The 12,957-nt window shown below is 34.9% G+C and overlaps 3 protein-coding genes across 8 annotated transcripts in view; 1 reads left to right on the top strand and 2 right to left on the bottom strand.

Annotated features, from left to right (window-relative positions):
• Nucleotides 1-810: 810 nt before the first annotated feature.
• Nucleotides 811-2,496, top strand: LOC126763894 (geranylgeranyl transferase type-2 subunit alpha). Its single transcript, XM_050481661.1, has one exon. The coding sequence runs from the start codon at nt 919-921 to the stop codon at nt 2,389-2,391; it is 1,473 nt and encodes a 490-aa protein (XP_050337618.1). The 5' UTR covers nt 811-918; the 3' UTR covers nt 2,392-2,496.
• LOC126763963 (uncharacterized) lies at nt 2,419-4,473 on the bottom strand. The gene is made up of 3 exons (XM_050481744.1): nt 2,844-4,473; nt 2,660-2,779; nt 2,419-2,598 (listed from the first exon to the last, which is right to left on the bottom strand). The coding sequence occupies exons 1-2, from the start codon at nt 4,029-4,031 to the stop codon at nt 2,675-2,677; spliced, it is 1,293 nt and encodes a 430-aa protein (XP_050337701.1). The 5' UTR covers nt 4,032-4,473; the 3' UTR covers nt 2,419-2,598; nt 2,660-2,674.
• A 1,507-nt stretch (nt 4,474-5,980) lies between these two features.
• LOC126763279 (afadin) overlaps nt 5,981-12,957 on the bottom strand; it is a 65,403-nt gene continuing 58,426 nt past the window's right edge. For all 6 annotated transcript variants that reach the window (XM_050480618.1, XM_050480609.1, XM_050480626.1 and 3 more), the window contains 3 exons: nt 8,800-11,209; nt 8,602-8,723; nt 5,981-8,536 (listed from right to left, as the gene is read on the bottom strand). In XM_050480618.1, the coding sequence (XP_050336575.1) occupies nt 8,347-8,536; nt 8,602-8,723; nt 8,800-11,209 (2,722 nt within the window). In that variant the 3' untranslated portion in view covers nt 5,981-8,346. The remainder of the gene's footprint in view (nt 8,537-8,601; nt 8,724-8,799; nt 11,210-12,957) is intronic.

The following is a 12,957-nucleotide window of genomic DNA, read 5'->3' as shown; positions in this document are numbered from 1 at the left end:
ATAACTGCAAGCCCAGAAGCATGACTATACCTCATTACACCATTTATTATTATAATAATTTTCGTTCTAACTCACAACCGATTTCTTCAACTCTTACTTAGATTTGAGAAACGTAAAAACTATTCACATACGTACTTTCAGTATAACGGTAAAGTCTAGAAACAATACAAAAATGGAGAGGATGATCTATTGGGCCAGTTTAATAATTGGTCTATGGCCACAAACTACTCGATCAATTTAAATATAATTGTGTATATAAAATATAGGCCAAATTAAACAGCAGCCAGTTTTATTTCAAATATTTGTATAACGTAATTTGAATTTCAAACTTTTTTAAATACTTCCAAAGCAAGTTCTTCTAGACCTTGGCGCCACTTTCCAACGTAAACGGAAAATATATAGAATAATTAATAACATTATGTTAAAATGTTATCTTTGACATATTATGATTTGACAAAGAAATAAAACGTATCTAAATTTTGCCCCAATCCCAATACATAACCTTTTTAGTTAAACCAAAAGAAAATCCAAATTTTTTAATCTGAATAATGCCTGCCTTAACTGAAAATATAACAAATACTCCATTAACTATAAATTGTTCACTGTTAACAATAGAGAGAGAAAAGTATATGCCTACATATGTTAAATATATGTTGGTAATATTTCTGTTATTTTTAATAAAAAAATTGCTTTTAATACCATACCCGTACCACGTACGGATAGACCTTACGAGACGTACGTATTTGTAATAACCATCTGGCAACATTGGTATTTCGATTATTTGGCGATTAAAAGATGTTGTCAGCTGTCTGCTGTTGGCAGAAGTGGATATCATTTTATCAGCATCAGTGACTCAGTGAATTGATTGAAATTTCCTATTTCACGTAAAATAAATAAAATAATAACCTCCATTCCAACATGCACGGAAGACTGAAAGTTCGTACAACGGAAGAGGAACGCGAGCGTAAGAAAAAAGAGCAAACACTTAAGGTGAAAGCTTATAGAGCCGCAATGGCAAAAATACAGGAGAAACGTCGTTTACAACAACTGGATGACGAAATGCTGGTGCTTACTTCGCAAATACTACTTAGAAATCCAGATGTTTCAACATTATGGAACATTAGAAGGGAATGTGTTGAACAAAAATCACTGAATATTGACGATGTGGATCAGAGACAAGCAATTTACGATACCGAATTAAATTTTAGCGAACAGTGCTTATTAGTAAATCCTAAATCGTACAATGGCTGGCATCATCGGTGCTGGACATTAGAACACAGTCCGACTGCTAATTGGGAGCGGGAAGTCATGCTGTGCAGTAAATATTTAAAAATGGATGAACGAAATTTTCACACTTGGGATTATCGCCGCTATGTGGTTGAAAAGGCAGGCATATCTAAACAAAACGAACTGGATTTCTGCACAGAAAAAATAAAAGCTAATTTCTCGAATTATTCATCCTGGCATCATCGCAGCTTATTATTACCTCAATTGTATCCCTATGAAGGTGATGCACAACCAAAGCGAGCAATGAATGAGGAAAAATTGAAAGAAGAACTGGAAATGGTACTTACGGCCGCATTTACAGATCCAAATGATAGCAGTGCATGGTTTTACCAAAGATGGTTATTAGGTTACTCTCGCCAAGAATTAGATGTATGTTCTTTTCGCTGCGATAATAACCGTGCGGTCCTATCATTCACTAATCCAATTATTTTAACCGAAGAAGATGTAGTAATAACTGATTCCATGGGAAATATTAAGAAAAAAATTACAAATTGGAAATCTATTAATGGTGCTAAATCAGATACTACATGGGTTTGTTCCCTTAACGGTGAAAAAGTTCTAGAGTATATTAACGATCAATATCTTTTGGAGTTGCACATTACTGATATCAATGTGAAACAAATTGCTTTAAAGACATACAACCAGAGTGTATACTTTTTCAAACCACCAAACCAGTCTTTTACATTTACGGAAAATGTTTTAAACGAGTTACAAACGCAACTAGAGTCGTGCGAAAGCTTGTTAGAATACGAGCCAGATAGTAAGTGGACATTGCTGACATCTGCTTTATTGATGCGAGCTATAGACTCTCAAAAATATCATGATAAATCTTTGAAATATTTGGAAAAACTTGAAAAAGTTGATATACTTCGAGAAAACTACTACAGAGATATGGCGTCTAAATGGATATTGGAAAAATATCTATTGGACTGGGCAAGTTCGGAGGATTTTCCAGGAGAATTAGACTTGCGTAATGAAGAGCATTTAAACGCCATTTTCTATCCTCAGTATTTATGTATCGCAGATACAGTTTTGGTATCAGAAAAGTTAAACCATTACAGTGATAAAAAGCAATTGCAAGGTTTCGTTGCATTTAAACTTTAATAATAAGTGCACAACTAGGCACTAATCTATTTTTAAGTAAGCTAATGACTTTATTTTGTAAAACAGGACTTTAAATATAAGTAAACAAATTTAAACCATACAGTATCTACTTAGTTACTAATATTGAATCAGCAAAACCAGAAAGATGAAGGTTGTTTCCTTTCATCCCAAATAATCAAAAGGAGGACTACAACATGTTTAACAAATCTACATTAAGACCACTTTTAAAAATACGTTTCATATGACTAAATTTACAGTTTATACGTACATAAATATGTATAAATTACTTAAATTGTATTGTCATAGAGTCAAAGTTACTGGAAATATGTGAGACATTTGTTAATTTTATCAAATTGCGATACTCATTATAGCAATGCACATCAGGATTCTGTAAATGTAATTAACGTAATTATATTTTACTGAAGGAAAAGCATTGATGTTTTACCAGATACCTTTTCTTTGGAACACCAGTTCAATACGAGTTCATTTCTCCGAATACCTAATTGGTCCCTTATAAAAGCTTTTCCTATGACAATATGTGGGATATCACACTCCTCAAAGCTTATTACATCTAACTTCTGACTATTTGATATAATGGTTAAAATATCCAAATTTATTGCTGCATGGCAATAGAAAAAATAAAGCTCTCTAAGATCCTTATACTTGCTAGGCATACCAATCACGTTATTCAAAATGGTGGTATTTATAAATTTTAGAACACTAACACGGTTCAAAAAGTCATACTTTTCAGTATTGAAATATGTACTAAGGAAGTCATCTGAAACGTTGGCGATCTCTATAGAACTAACATTTCTGCACACAATAAACTGAATGTTTTCAAACAGTTTATCTACCTCTGTTGATTCTATAAGTTTACCTGTTATTATTAACACTTTAAGATCTCTAAATATGATTGGATTATGAACATCGGATAAATTAACTCCAGAAATAAGTCCCAGCTCAATTCGATTAAGAGTTAAGACTTCAATTTTACTGAATTTTAAAAACTCTTCACGACTTAAAGGAGAGACTTTTTTAAAAATATCTAATTTTAATGATTTCAAATTAAGTGTTAAGAGAATACGTCCTAAATCACTTTTAGTTAAGTTTCTACAGCATGTCAGTGTCAAATGTTCCACATTTGAGAATAATTCTATTGCTTTACTGCTGCAAATTCCGTGAGGGGAGAATTCCTGCAAATTTGGAAAGACGTAGCTTAGCGTAGAGATATCTGCTTCATCCATGGGGCGAGATAACGTAATACGTATTTCAGTAACGTTTGGGAATTGGTAGGAACTCAAAAGCTCAAAATGCCGTTCAGGTAGAAACAATATACGCAGTTCTCGAACGGTTGTATAAATAGAATCTATAATAAATTTAAAGTCATCTAAACCGATGATATCGTACGAAAATGAAATTTCCCATTTTGTTAACTTCGACGGCAAAACAAGATATTGCACAAGGTTTTTATAAGATTGTGACACTTTGGACAGATTTAATATATCATGACACGTCAGTAAATCGCAAATCAAAAGCCAACAATCATTATTCAAGATCAATGGATTTTTAATGTTTTCACATAATTCTTCAAATTGTGAAGTTATTTTATACATTCTTTCTTTGACAATTTTATTATCCATTGCTAATTCCAACAATGAATGAATTTGGCTTTAAACTTGTTCCTGATATCAAATGTAAACAAAAACATATGATTTTAATATGCTATCGATAAAAATTATGTTGGCGTTGCCACGAAGAAAAAATAATTCCAGTGCAAATTAATAAATTCTTTTATAACACAGATATGATTTCACCGGTCGTCTGAGTTGTGAGTAATTGTCCTGTCCACCAACTTCGTCATGAGTGATTGCACTCATACTATGCCGAATACGTCACCGTTCATAAAAAACAAGGTTACGAAACCATAAAACCAACAGCATGTTATGTACATTGGGACGACGAATTTGAAAAAAAAAAAAATATTGAGGCAGCTGCACAACTACATAACTGCATCCATAAGACCTGTGTATTTTAATATTTGACACATGTCGTTTGCAGTCTGTCGCGCTCATTGTGTTAAGCACTTAATTTTTTCGTAACTGAATTTTAATCAATAGCTTTATCTCTGCAATAGCCTTAATAAATATTATCGGTTCCTCAAGGATTTCCATTTCGAGTTTTCGATACCGTGTCCTAGATGAATTGAATTCCAGTAAATCCAATGTAGAAGTTCAACGTTTGTTTGGTATTACGATTTTCAAATCTGTGCCAGAATGGATGAGTTGAAAAAATTTGAACTTTATTGCGTTTATTAAAAAAAAAAATTAAAATATTGGAAACTGGGTAAATAAATATTTTATTTATATATTTAAACAATTTTATTCATTTATTTTGTACAAGTACATAGGAAGGTGAAAAATTTATTGAGCCTCTGAAGGGAAATTAGGCTGCGTCATAGGGCTGATTATAAATAAAACTAATGGACCGTGGGAAGTGTTTGGAATATAAAAAGCCGATACAATCTACTATTCTTAGAAATATAATTTTTAAAACTTTTCACGCTTCAGTCATTTGGGTTTTATCCACTGCGCACGAACCTTGCGTTAGTGATATTTAATAAGAGGTTTTGTAAAAGCAATAGCTTTCGGTCAGCCCAAAGTTAAAATCATTTAAAATGCTTTTTTGAAAACTATCGTCAGCTAGGAAATGCGGAGCTTGTGTTAATCTTCCTTCATTTCATTTCGTTTCGTTTCCTCAAAGTCAGGTTAGCAGCCATCTGTCAATTCAGCTCTGGTTAACTTAACCAAGCTTCCTATTTTCGGTAAAGAATCTTTTTTTTTAAGAGGACATTAAGAAATCGGTCCATAATGAAACTCAAAATGCCTCTTTATTCAAACGAAAGTAAAGAAAGAATCCGCCAAAAATATTTTTTATGTGTAATTTAATTGTCAATAAAGCTTTGGCTTACTTGGTGGTAGGAAGTTACAATCGTTTGAGGGATCACGAAGACTTTTTCTTAACAGTTTAGTCATCGTAGTTTAAATCAAAACTAATGCTCATTTTAATAATCATTCACATAATCGTGAACAAGAACTTAATTGAATTGTTTTGATTTTTCGTTTAAAAGTTTTTAGCTGTTTAATTACACTTGTTTACAAGCATTTTGCGACTGTGATGTTACAGGCTGTTTCTTATTAATTTTGAATTGCTATGATCAAAAAATAAAAACGTGTAGAATTTTTTTTGTTGTCTTCAAGAGGTTTAGAGGTCAAACCACTACCATTTACTAAAATGACAAAAATAGCTGTACTTTTGAACTCAAAACCCCACAATTTTTCCTACAGATCTACATTTTAGGTTGGCAGCACCAATGAAACTTCGACAGTAAATAGTTGAGCTTCATAATACCGAAAAAGTGTTGGGTTATATGAAGTTGAATTGCAAGTAACCGGAAAAGACACGCATTTTTATTCAGCCGAGTACTCTACTCGGTACCATTTTCTGCCGCTAAAATAACAATATTTCCAATATCAGTGCAATTTAAATGATTGTTAAGAATGCATAGGTTAGTAAGAACACATTTTAGTCGTTAATTATGCTTTTTAAAACTAAGCTAGAACACTTTATTCTAAGATATTTTTTCTTAACAATGTGCATAGTGTTAATTAGTTTTCAAGATACTTCAGTTTGTATTTTTCTACCATAGTTCAAAAAGGATAAAGACACATTTACTACATACTACTGTTATTTCAATATTATTTTCGACATATTAATTAAAGCTAATTAATTTCATATTCAGCGAGTTCAAAAACTTTCTCTCTTTATACATATCTTCAAGTCGGATTGTTAAATATAATCATTTAAGTTTCCCCTGATTTGTTAGATATTTTTGCTTCTGTTTGTGTAACTGTTAACGATTTGCGGTGCAGCATTACAAATAAGTATGTAAATATATACATATGTACATACATATCGTATGCCAATTCAGAGTTTTGATATTTTGGTCGTATTAAAATGCCCAACTTTTGTTAATTCTAGTTTTTTCTTTTCATAAATTCTTTCGGTTTTTTAAAGCATTCGGGAGTAGGCTTTGCCTGAATTCCTTCATAAACATTTACCCTTCTACACATACTCAAACGTTTAGTGTTTAGGAATAGAAGCATAAGTAAACATACTTACACCAACTAGTCATATATTGTACATACATAAATATCGTATTTTTACTTAATTTTAACGTTATGTAAAGTTTTAGTAAAATGTTCAAAATATTAATTTTTTCTATATTTTAAGATTAAAGCATTTTACGGTCTTCTTGTTGTACCAATTGAAGTTTCTATTTTATTTCCTATTAGTTGTATATGAAATATGACTAATGAAATAAGATAGTGAATTCAAAAAGTAGTTAAAGTACTTGCAATGACAACAAATTAATAATTTAATGTATCAGAAACGTAATTTTCAGCTGCAATCAAATTAAACGAATACCTCTTAGTATTCTTCTAGTAGCATTAATTCTTACTAGAATCAATACCTTGTTGCGTATATTTTTCTTGTCTTGAGTCTGCGTTCAAGGCAAAATCGGTTGTGCAGCGATTTCAAATATCTAAAGATGTCAAAAGTGGTAAATATGTAGAGATGCATGGTATATGGTATTCTAAAATAAAGTAATTAATAAATCGTCCAAGATTCAGAAGACTTTTTAGTCATTGGTGGAGATTCAAAGTTTTTACAAAGAACGGTTATAAGTTTTCTTGTGAAATATTATATATTTTGATTTATTTTAATGTATAATAACATAGAGTGTTCATGTTTGAACTTTTCAAGCTTACGTGTAACTACCGGAATACTTATTACAAAATGTATACCTAAATGGTTTGGACATTTTAATTTCAATAAACGAAATCTTCAATTAGAGTTGCATTGCAGTTGACTTCAAAATTCCTTATACAAACTTCTTAGTACAGGGACGAGTTTGGAATGCAGGTTAATCGAATTTATCTATACATTGTAAATTCATATGTGTTTCTAGTGACTTATTCGAATATAACAATTTAGCATTGCGATTTTTACACACATCACTAAAATATGTATATATAAATATATTATTTTTGCTGTTAGAAGTTGTTTTTTTTTAAATCAATAAATTTCATAATAAGTTCCCTCTTTCATGATTTCTTCATTAAAGCCATAGTTCATCGTAAAGAAACCCGTTTCGTGTTCCTTTTTTGTATTTGTTAAAGATTTGTTTACAGTTACACTAATTTTCGCATTTCTGGGTTTTCATCTTGCGAAAATATACACATTCAATAACGGATATAAAATATATGTTGAGTTATATTTGTATTTTTACTGACATTTACGCAAGCTTGTCGTACGGTGTATAATATGACAATAATTTTTTTAATAAATTTAGTTATAAAAATAGTACGTTTGTTGTCGCTTGAATTCACTGCTTCAGTTTCGAAACGAATAAATGTACATGTGTTTGTGGTATTGCCTATTTTCAATAAAAGTTTGTAGGTAAATATTTCGAGTGTCAAATTCATTTGCATTTCATACTTTATCGATCTTAAGCTACTAACTACGCATACGAAAAATTATTGAATTAACTTTTTCTTAGTATCGACTACTCAATTCAAATACTTTACATTTCACTTAATGCACAATGATAATTATGACTACTAAATGTTTGTTGTGTACAAGGTTAAAGAACTAAAACTAAATAAACATATTGTTTCTTTCTTCATTCAAAAGGAATTCACTTTCACATTCGTCTGCTTCTTCGATTAAATATTTATTCTGCGTTTGTTTTTATTTATTACATAATATTTTAAATTATTGCCTTGCTTAGCAAATTCGTTTTTTTTTATTGTTATTATTGGTTTTCTTTTACTTAAGCATATTCTAGTGTTGTGTACATTTGTTGGTGTATGGGTGGTGTTAGGGGCTTGTAAGTCAGTGTACAGCGTCGATGTCTCGTTGTGCTCGTGAGATTTTCAGTTTGTCTTTAGGCGTGTTGTCCTCTCCCGATTCTAAGGCAAACATTTTCATTTTCTCTTTGAACGACAATTTCTCTGGGACAGCTTCGGTACTGCGTTGTTGCTGTTGCTGCTGTTTTTCGGCAAGCCGTCGTTGGCGGGGATCCCTTTAGAATTAGGAGACCGTTTAGATATTTTTTTACTAGATATGTAATTAGAGTTTAGCACTTACCTGTATACTTCTTGTGCTCCAATAACACCTGGAGTGGATTGCACTGTTGTATTCCAGAGAACAGAATCCGGTGAAGTTGGCAATGTTTCTAAGACCGTGTTGTCGAACATACGCGCGCGATGCTACAATGAAAATATTTTTGTTGCGAATTAGAACCAATTTTGGTTTAGGAGTGGTCATTGATTCCAAATCACTTACGTTCCTATCCTCCAGTATGGCATCCAGGTCTAGAGGCATTTGGTTGTCGACATTTGTGGCGTACATGTCGGAAGACGACCCTGTGGCGCTTGCTCCATACAACTGTGAACCTCCCGTGTAGTTGTTCTCCTCGTCATGGAATGAGACGCGCTTATTATCCCGCAACAACATGTTGCTACTGCCGCTGCTGCTCAGGTAGCCTGACGGCGACAGTTCTGGTGTGGAAATTTGGGCCATATTGTTGCTGTTCACCGCCGTGCTGTTCGCAGCCACTGCTGATGTGGGCGAATTCAAGCTGTTGTTGTTGTTATTATTATTATTGATTATAGCATTGTTATTTAGCATATTAGCCTTCTTCACCAAGCTCTGATTCTGATTGAGCAAATCAGCGGAATTGCTTGTGGCGGTCTTTAGTAGTCCGATGGAAGAGTTGCGTAATTTTTGTTGTGACATTATGAGATACGAGCTGTTCCGTTCTGGTGGTGGAGGCGGTGGAACTGCTGCATTGTCTACACTGGCATTGTGTGGTGGAGAGGTGCCAGCGCCCGAGGTGGATGCGAGGCCGCCAGTAGAACCTAGGCTATTTATTGACAATTGCGAAAGATTCTTGGCCAAACTTGAAATTGGGTGCTCAGTTTGTAAATGTCTATCGTCCGCGAAACTAGTTGATTTTTGCGATTTGGATGGCGATGATGGTGCCGTACCATTGCCGCTATCATAACGGTTGTTCTTCAGAATACTTTTAGGTTGCACCACGGTTGTCGCATTGACTCCAACCGGAGGGGGTGGATTGTTCGGCAAAGGAGGTGGCTGTTGTTGTTGTTGAACCGGTGCTACATCTGATCCACCAGCTGCTGAATTGCGCGCTGATGATAACGGCGATGCGTCTAAAGATCCGGAGGCGCTGTTAGAACCTCCTCCTACATTGTCGGAGAGGGTTGTATTTTTTATTTCTGTTTGTCTGAAATTCGTCAGCGGATTTTGTAAAGAGCTTGCTTGTAAGCGGTAAGCTTCTTGCAAATTTTCTTTTTCATACGAAGTTTCACTCTCATCCTCATGCTCTTCCACCTCCTGCGCGCGTCTTTCAAAATCACGTTCCAGAATTAATGTCTTTAACTGTTCTTCTTGTTGTGGTGTTCTTTGTGGCAAGGACGAGAGTTCGGCTATTTGTTGTTCTCGCCATTGACGTATATGCTCCCGTCGAATTTCAACCTCCTTTTCGCGCTCTTCACGTTCCCACGGATTGGTACCCATGAAGTTTTTCTGGTTTTGTGCCGCTACTGTGGATGACACTGGCACATAACCACCTTTGGGTGGATCTATGGAGCTGGCAACATAATTCATGCCCGGTGTTATTTGCTGCGTGGGTTTGAAAAGTGGATGTGTTGCTGTTGGCGGCAGTGGAGGTTTATCCTCAAGGCTTTGCTGGTACGTCGGATGGTGCTGCTGATGACCTTGTTGTTGTTGTTGTAGTTGGTGCTGCATATATTGCTGTTGTTGCAAGCGATTTGGGTGTGGTTTCGGTGCTGTGGGAGGCAGTTGTTGGGCCTGCTGCTGTTGCTTCATCGGGGACACTTGTTGCATGCTACCCGGTTTCGGCGGCAGCGATACAAAGTTTTGCTGTTGCATTGGGTTGGGCGAATGTTGCGCACCTTCACCGCCAGCCTGCGACATTAGCTCGTGACGTGGATTGCGACGAAGTGTTTGACCAGCTGGTGAGTGCTGCAACTGCTGTTGTTGTTGTTGATGTGGCTGTTGCATATAAGTATCAGCTCCGCCGCCATTTTGATACGCAATACCCGTGTCCACTCCGCTCATATTTACATTTTGCATGCTCTGACTGGCAGACATGTGTTGTTGCTGGTACAAACCACTAATGTTCGGCATTGACGGCGCCATCATTTGTTGCATACGCAGGCTATGCTGATTTTGCATATCCCGATTGAAATTTTGTGTGCTTCTCGATCGGTTTCCCATCGTCAATGAGGAGTGTGGCGGCATTTGTGACAAATGATGTTGTTGTTGCTGCTGCTGCTGGTACTGCTGAAGGGTGGCCGCTGTCATGTTGCCACTGTTCAAATTGCTGCTGCTTGCACTCATATTGTGTGGGTGGTGCATAAATTGTTGTTGTTGTTGTGCTGCCAAGCTCTGTTGCAGTTGATTGTTGTTTGTCGATGGCACTGTGTTGGCATTGTGATAATATGCGGACGCTGGGCGGGTAGGTGGCATGTTGTTAGACCCTGTTGGGGAAGTTATTGATGAGTGATGCAGTTGTTGTTGTTGTTGCGATGTAAATGCTGGGTGGTGCATTGACGCGGTTCCATTTGCTGGTGACAGTATTGGATTTGGTCCGTTGTTGGAGGAGTTTCCATTGTGGGTGCTCATTGCGGAATGAAGCGATATTGACGGTCTGCATGAGGTAGAAATTTGAAGCAAAACAAAATATTATTAAAGTGTAAAGACTATAAGTGTATACAAGTCTGTAAAAACGAATGCTATCACATGTAGAAATATACATCAACATTTATGAGTACATAAAAATGCATTGGAATCTCAGAGGTCTATTACGAATTACTCTTCTGACTAACTCATAATTAGTTCAAGTAACCAAGATTGTGTTCCGTTTTAGAGTATTTTTTTAAGAAAGAATAGATATAGCACCCTGAATAGCGTTTGGATTAATTTCCTTTAGTTAAACCTATTCAAGAACGGTGAGAGGGAAGAATTGCACTACTTCGATTTACCTAGTATCTACGACCGCTTGAAAACATTCCCAAAATAATTTTGAGGATGTTGTTGAGGAATTAAATTTGTGTACGTGTTGATTATGTTGATTATGAAGATTTGGCAGTGGGGGCAATGGAATCATTATTAATGACATCTTAACAGTACAATTAATTTAGGCAAGTGACCATTAAGAAAAACTCCATTTGTCTAAATGGAAATGGAAGTCACCAAAAAGAAAAATTCTTGACTCCAAGTTTGTCTTTTTATACCCGGAACAGTGTATATTAAGTTTGTAAATAAAATAAAATTATATATAAATGATCAGCATGAAGAGCTGAGTCGATGTAGCCATGCCCGTCTGTCTTTACATATACACGAACTGGTTCCTTAGTTTTTGAGATATCGAATTGAAAATTTGCGCACGTCCTTTTTTACTCAAAAAGCTGCTCATTTATCGGAACCGATATCGGACCCCTATAGCATATAGATGCCATATAAACGGTCCTATCAAAATCAAGTTCTTGTACGTCTTTTTATTTGTGAAAGGTATTATAACTTAGATGCAACAGAAGTTAATTTTTTTTTGTTAATATTTAAAATTGATGTAATAAGCTACAGCTTGTGAAATATTCTGAAAAATAAATATTTTCAATATATAGTACATACATATCGCTCATTTGCTGCAAGACCGGCATAAATCAAAAAACGTGATTTTTGAGTTAATGATGCAGAATTGTTCGTTATATCATACTTCATGTTGAGTGAAAAATTCATATGAATACCTCTTATATGCTCCGCTTGAGAAGAGAATATGATTCCTGTTTTCCGTGTAAGGTTGGAGTCAGTTGAAAACTTTTAACGCGTTTTCTGGCAAATCGATTTTTTTGACTTATGCCGGTCTTGCAGCAAATGAGCGATATGTATGTATAACATGTCCTCAATCAACTGAATCAAATCAATAAGGACTGCGATTCGAGTTATCACAGACGCTTGTACCCCAGGCTTTCACTTTTAAAAGCTGGAAGAAAATTAATGACCGATTCACACACGAATCTCCTTGCTTTGCTTGACAATCCATACTTTGTGAGAATCCACACGTTGCTTTTCGCGATGAAAGTTGCCCAAAACTCTGATTTGCATTATTAGAAGATATATTAGCTGTCCTCGATTAACTTAACGTTAAAGAGAAGCAAATCGAACAACTATACCAATTATTTAAAGAGGCGTGCTGCACTTCCGATGCTTCCTTCTTGTAACCCCTTAATTTCGAACTTTTATAAATCGAAATATTTGTATTTCAATTTCCATAGCAATTTGTCACATGAGACCATCACAATATTAAAACAAGTCTGAAGTATGCAAAACAAATCTTGAATCCTGATAGCTTTGTTGTTGGCTTCTCATGTAATTGTCTTAATTCAGGTTCCTTAG

The sequence above is a fragment of the Bactrocera neohumeralis genome, chromosome 2, assembly GCF_024586455.1.
Source record: "Bactrocera neohumeralis isolate Rockhampton chromosome 2, APGP_CSIRO_Bneo_wtdbg2-racon-allhic-juicebox.fasta_v2, whole genome shotgun sequence".
Lineage (NCBI taxonomy): Eukaryota > Metazoa > Arthropoda > Insecta > Diptera > Tephritidae > Bactrocera > Bactrocera neohumeralis.
Note: the sequence above shows the minus strand (reverse complement) of the source record. Positions and strands in the feature narration are given on the sequence as shown.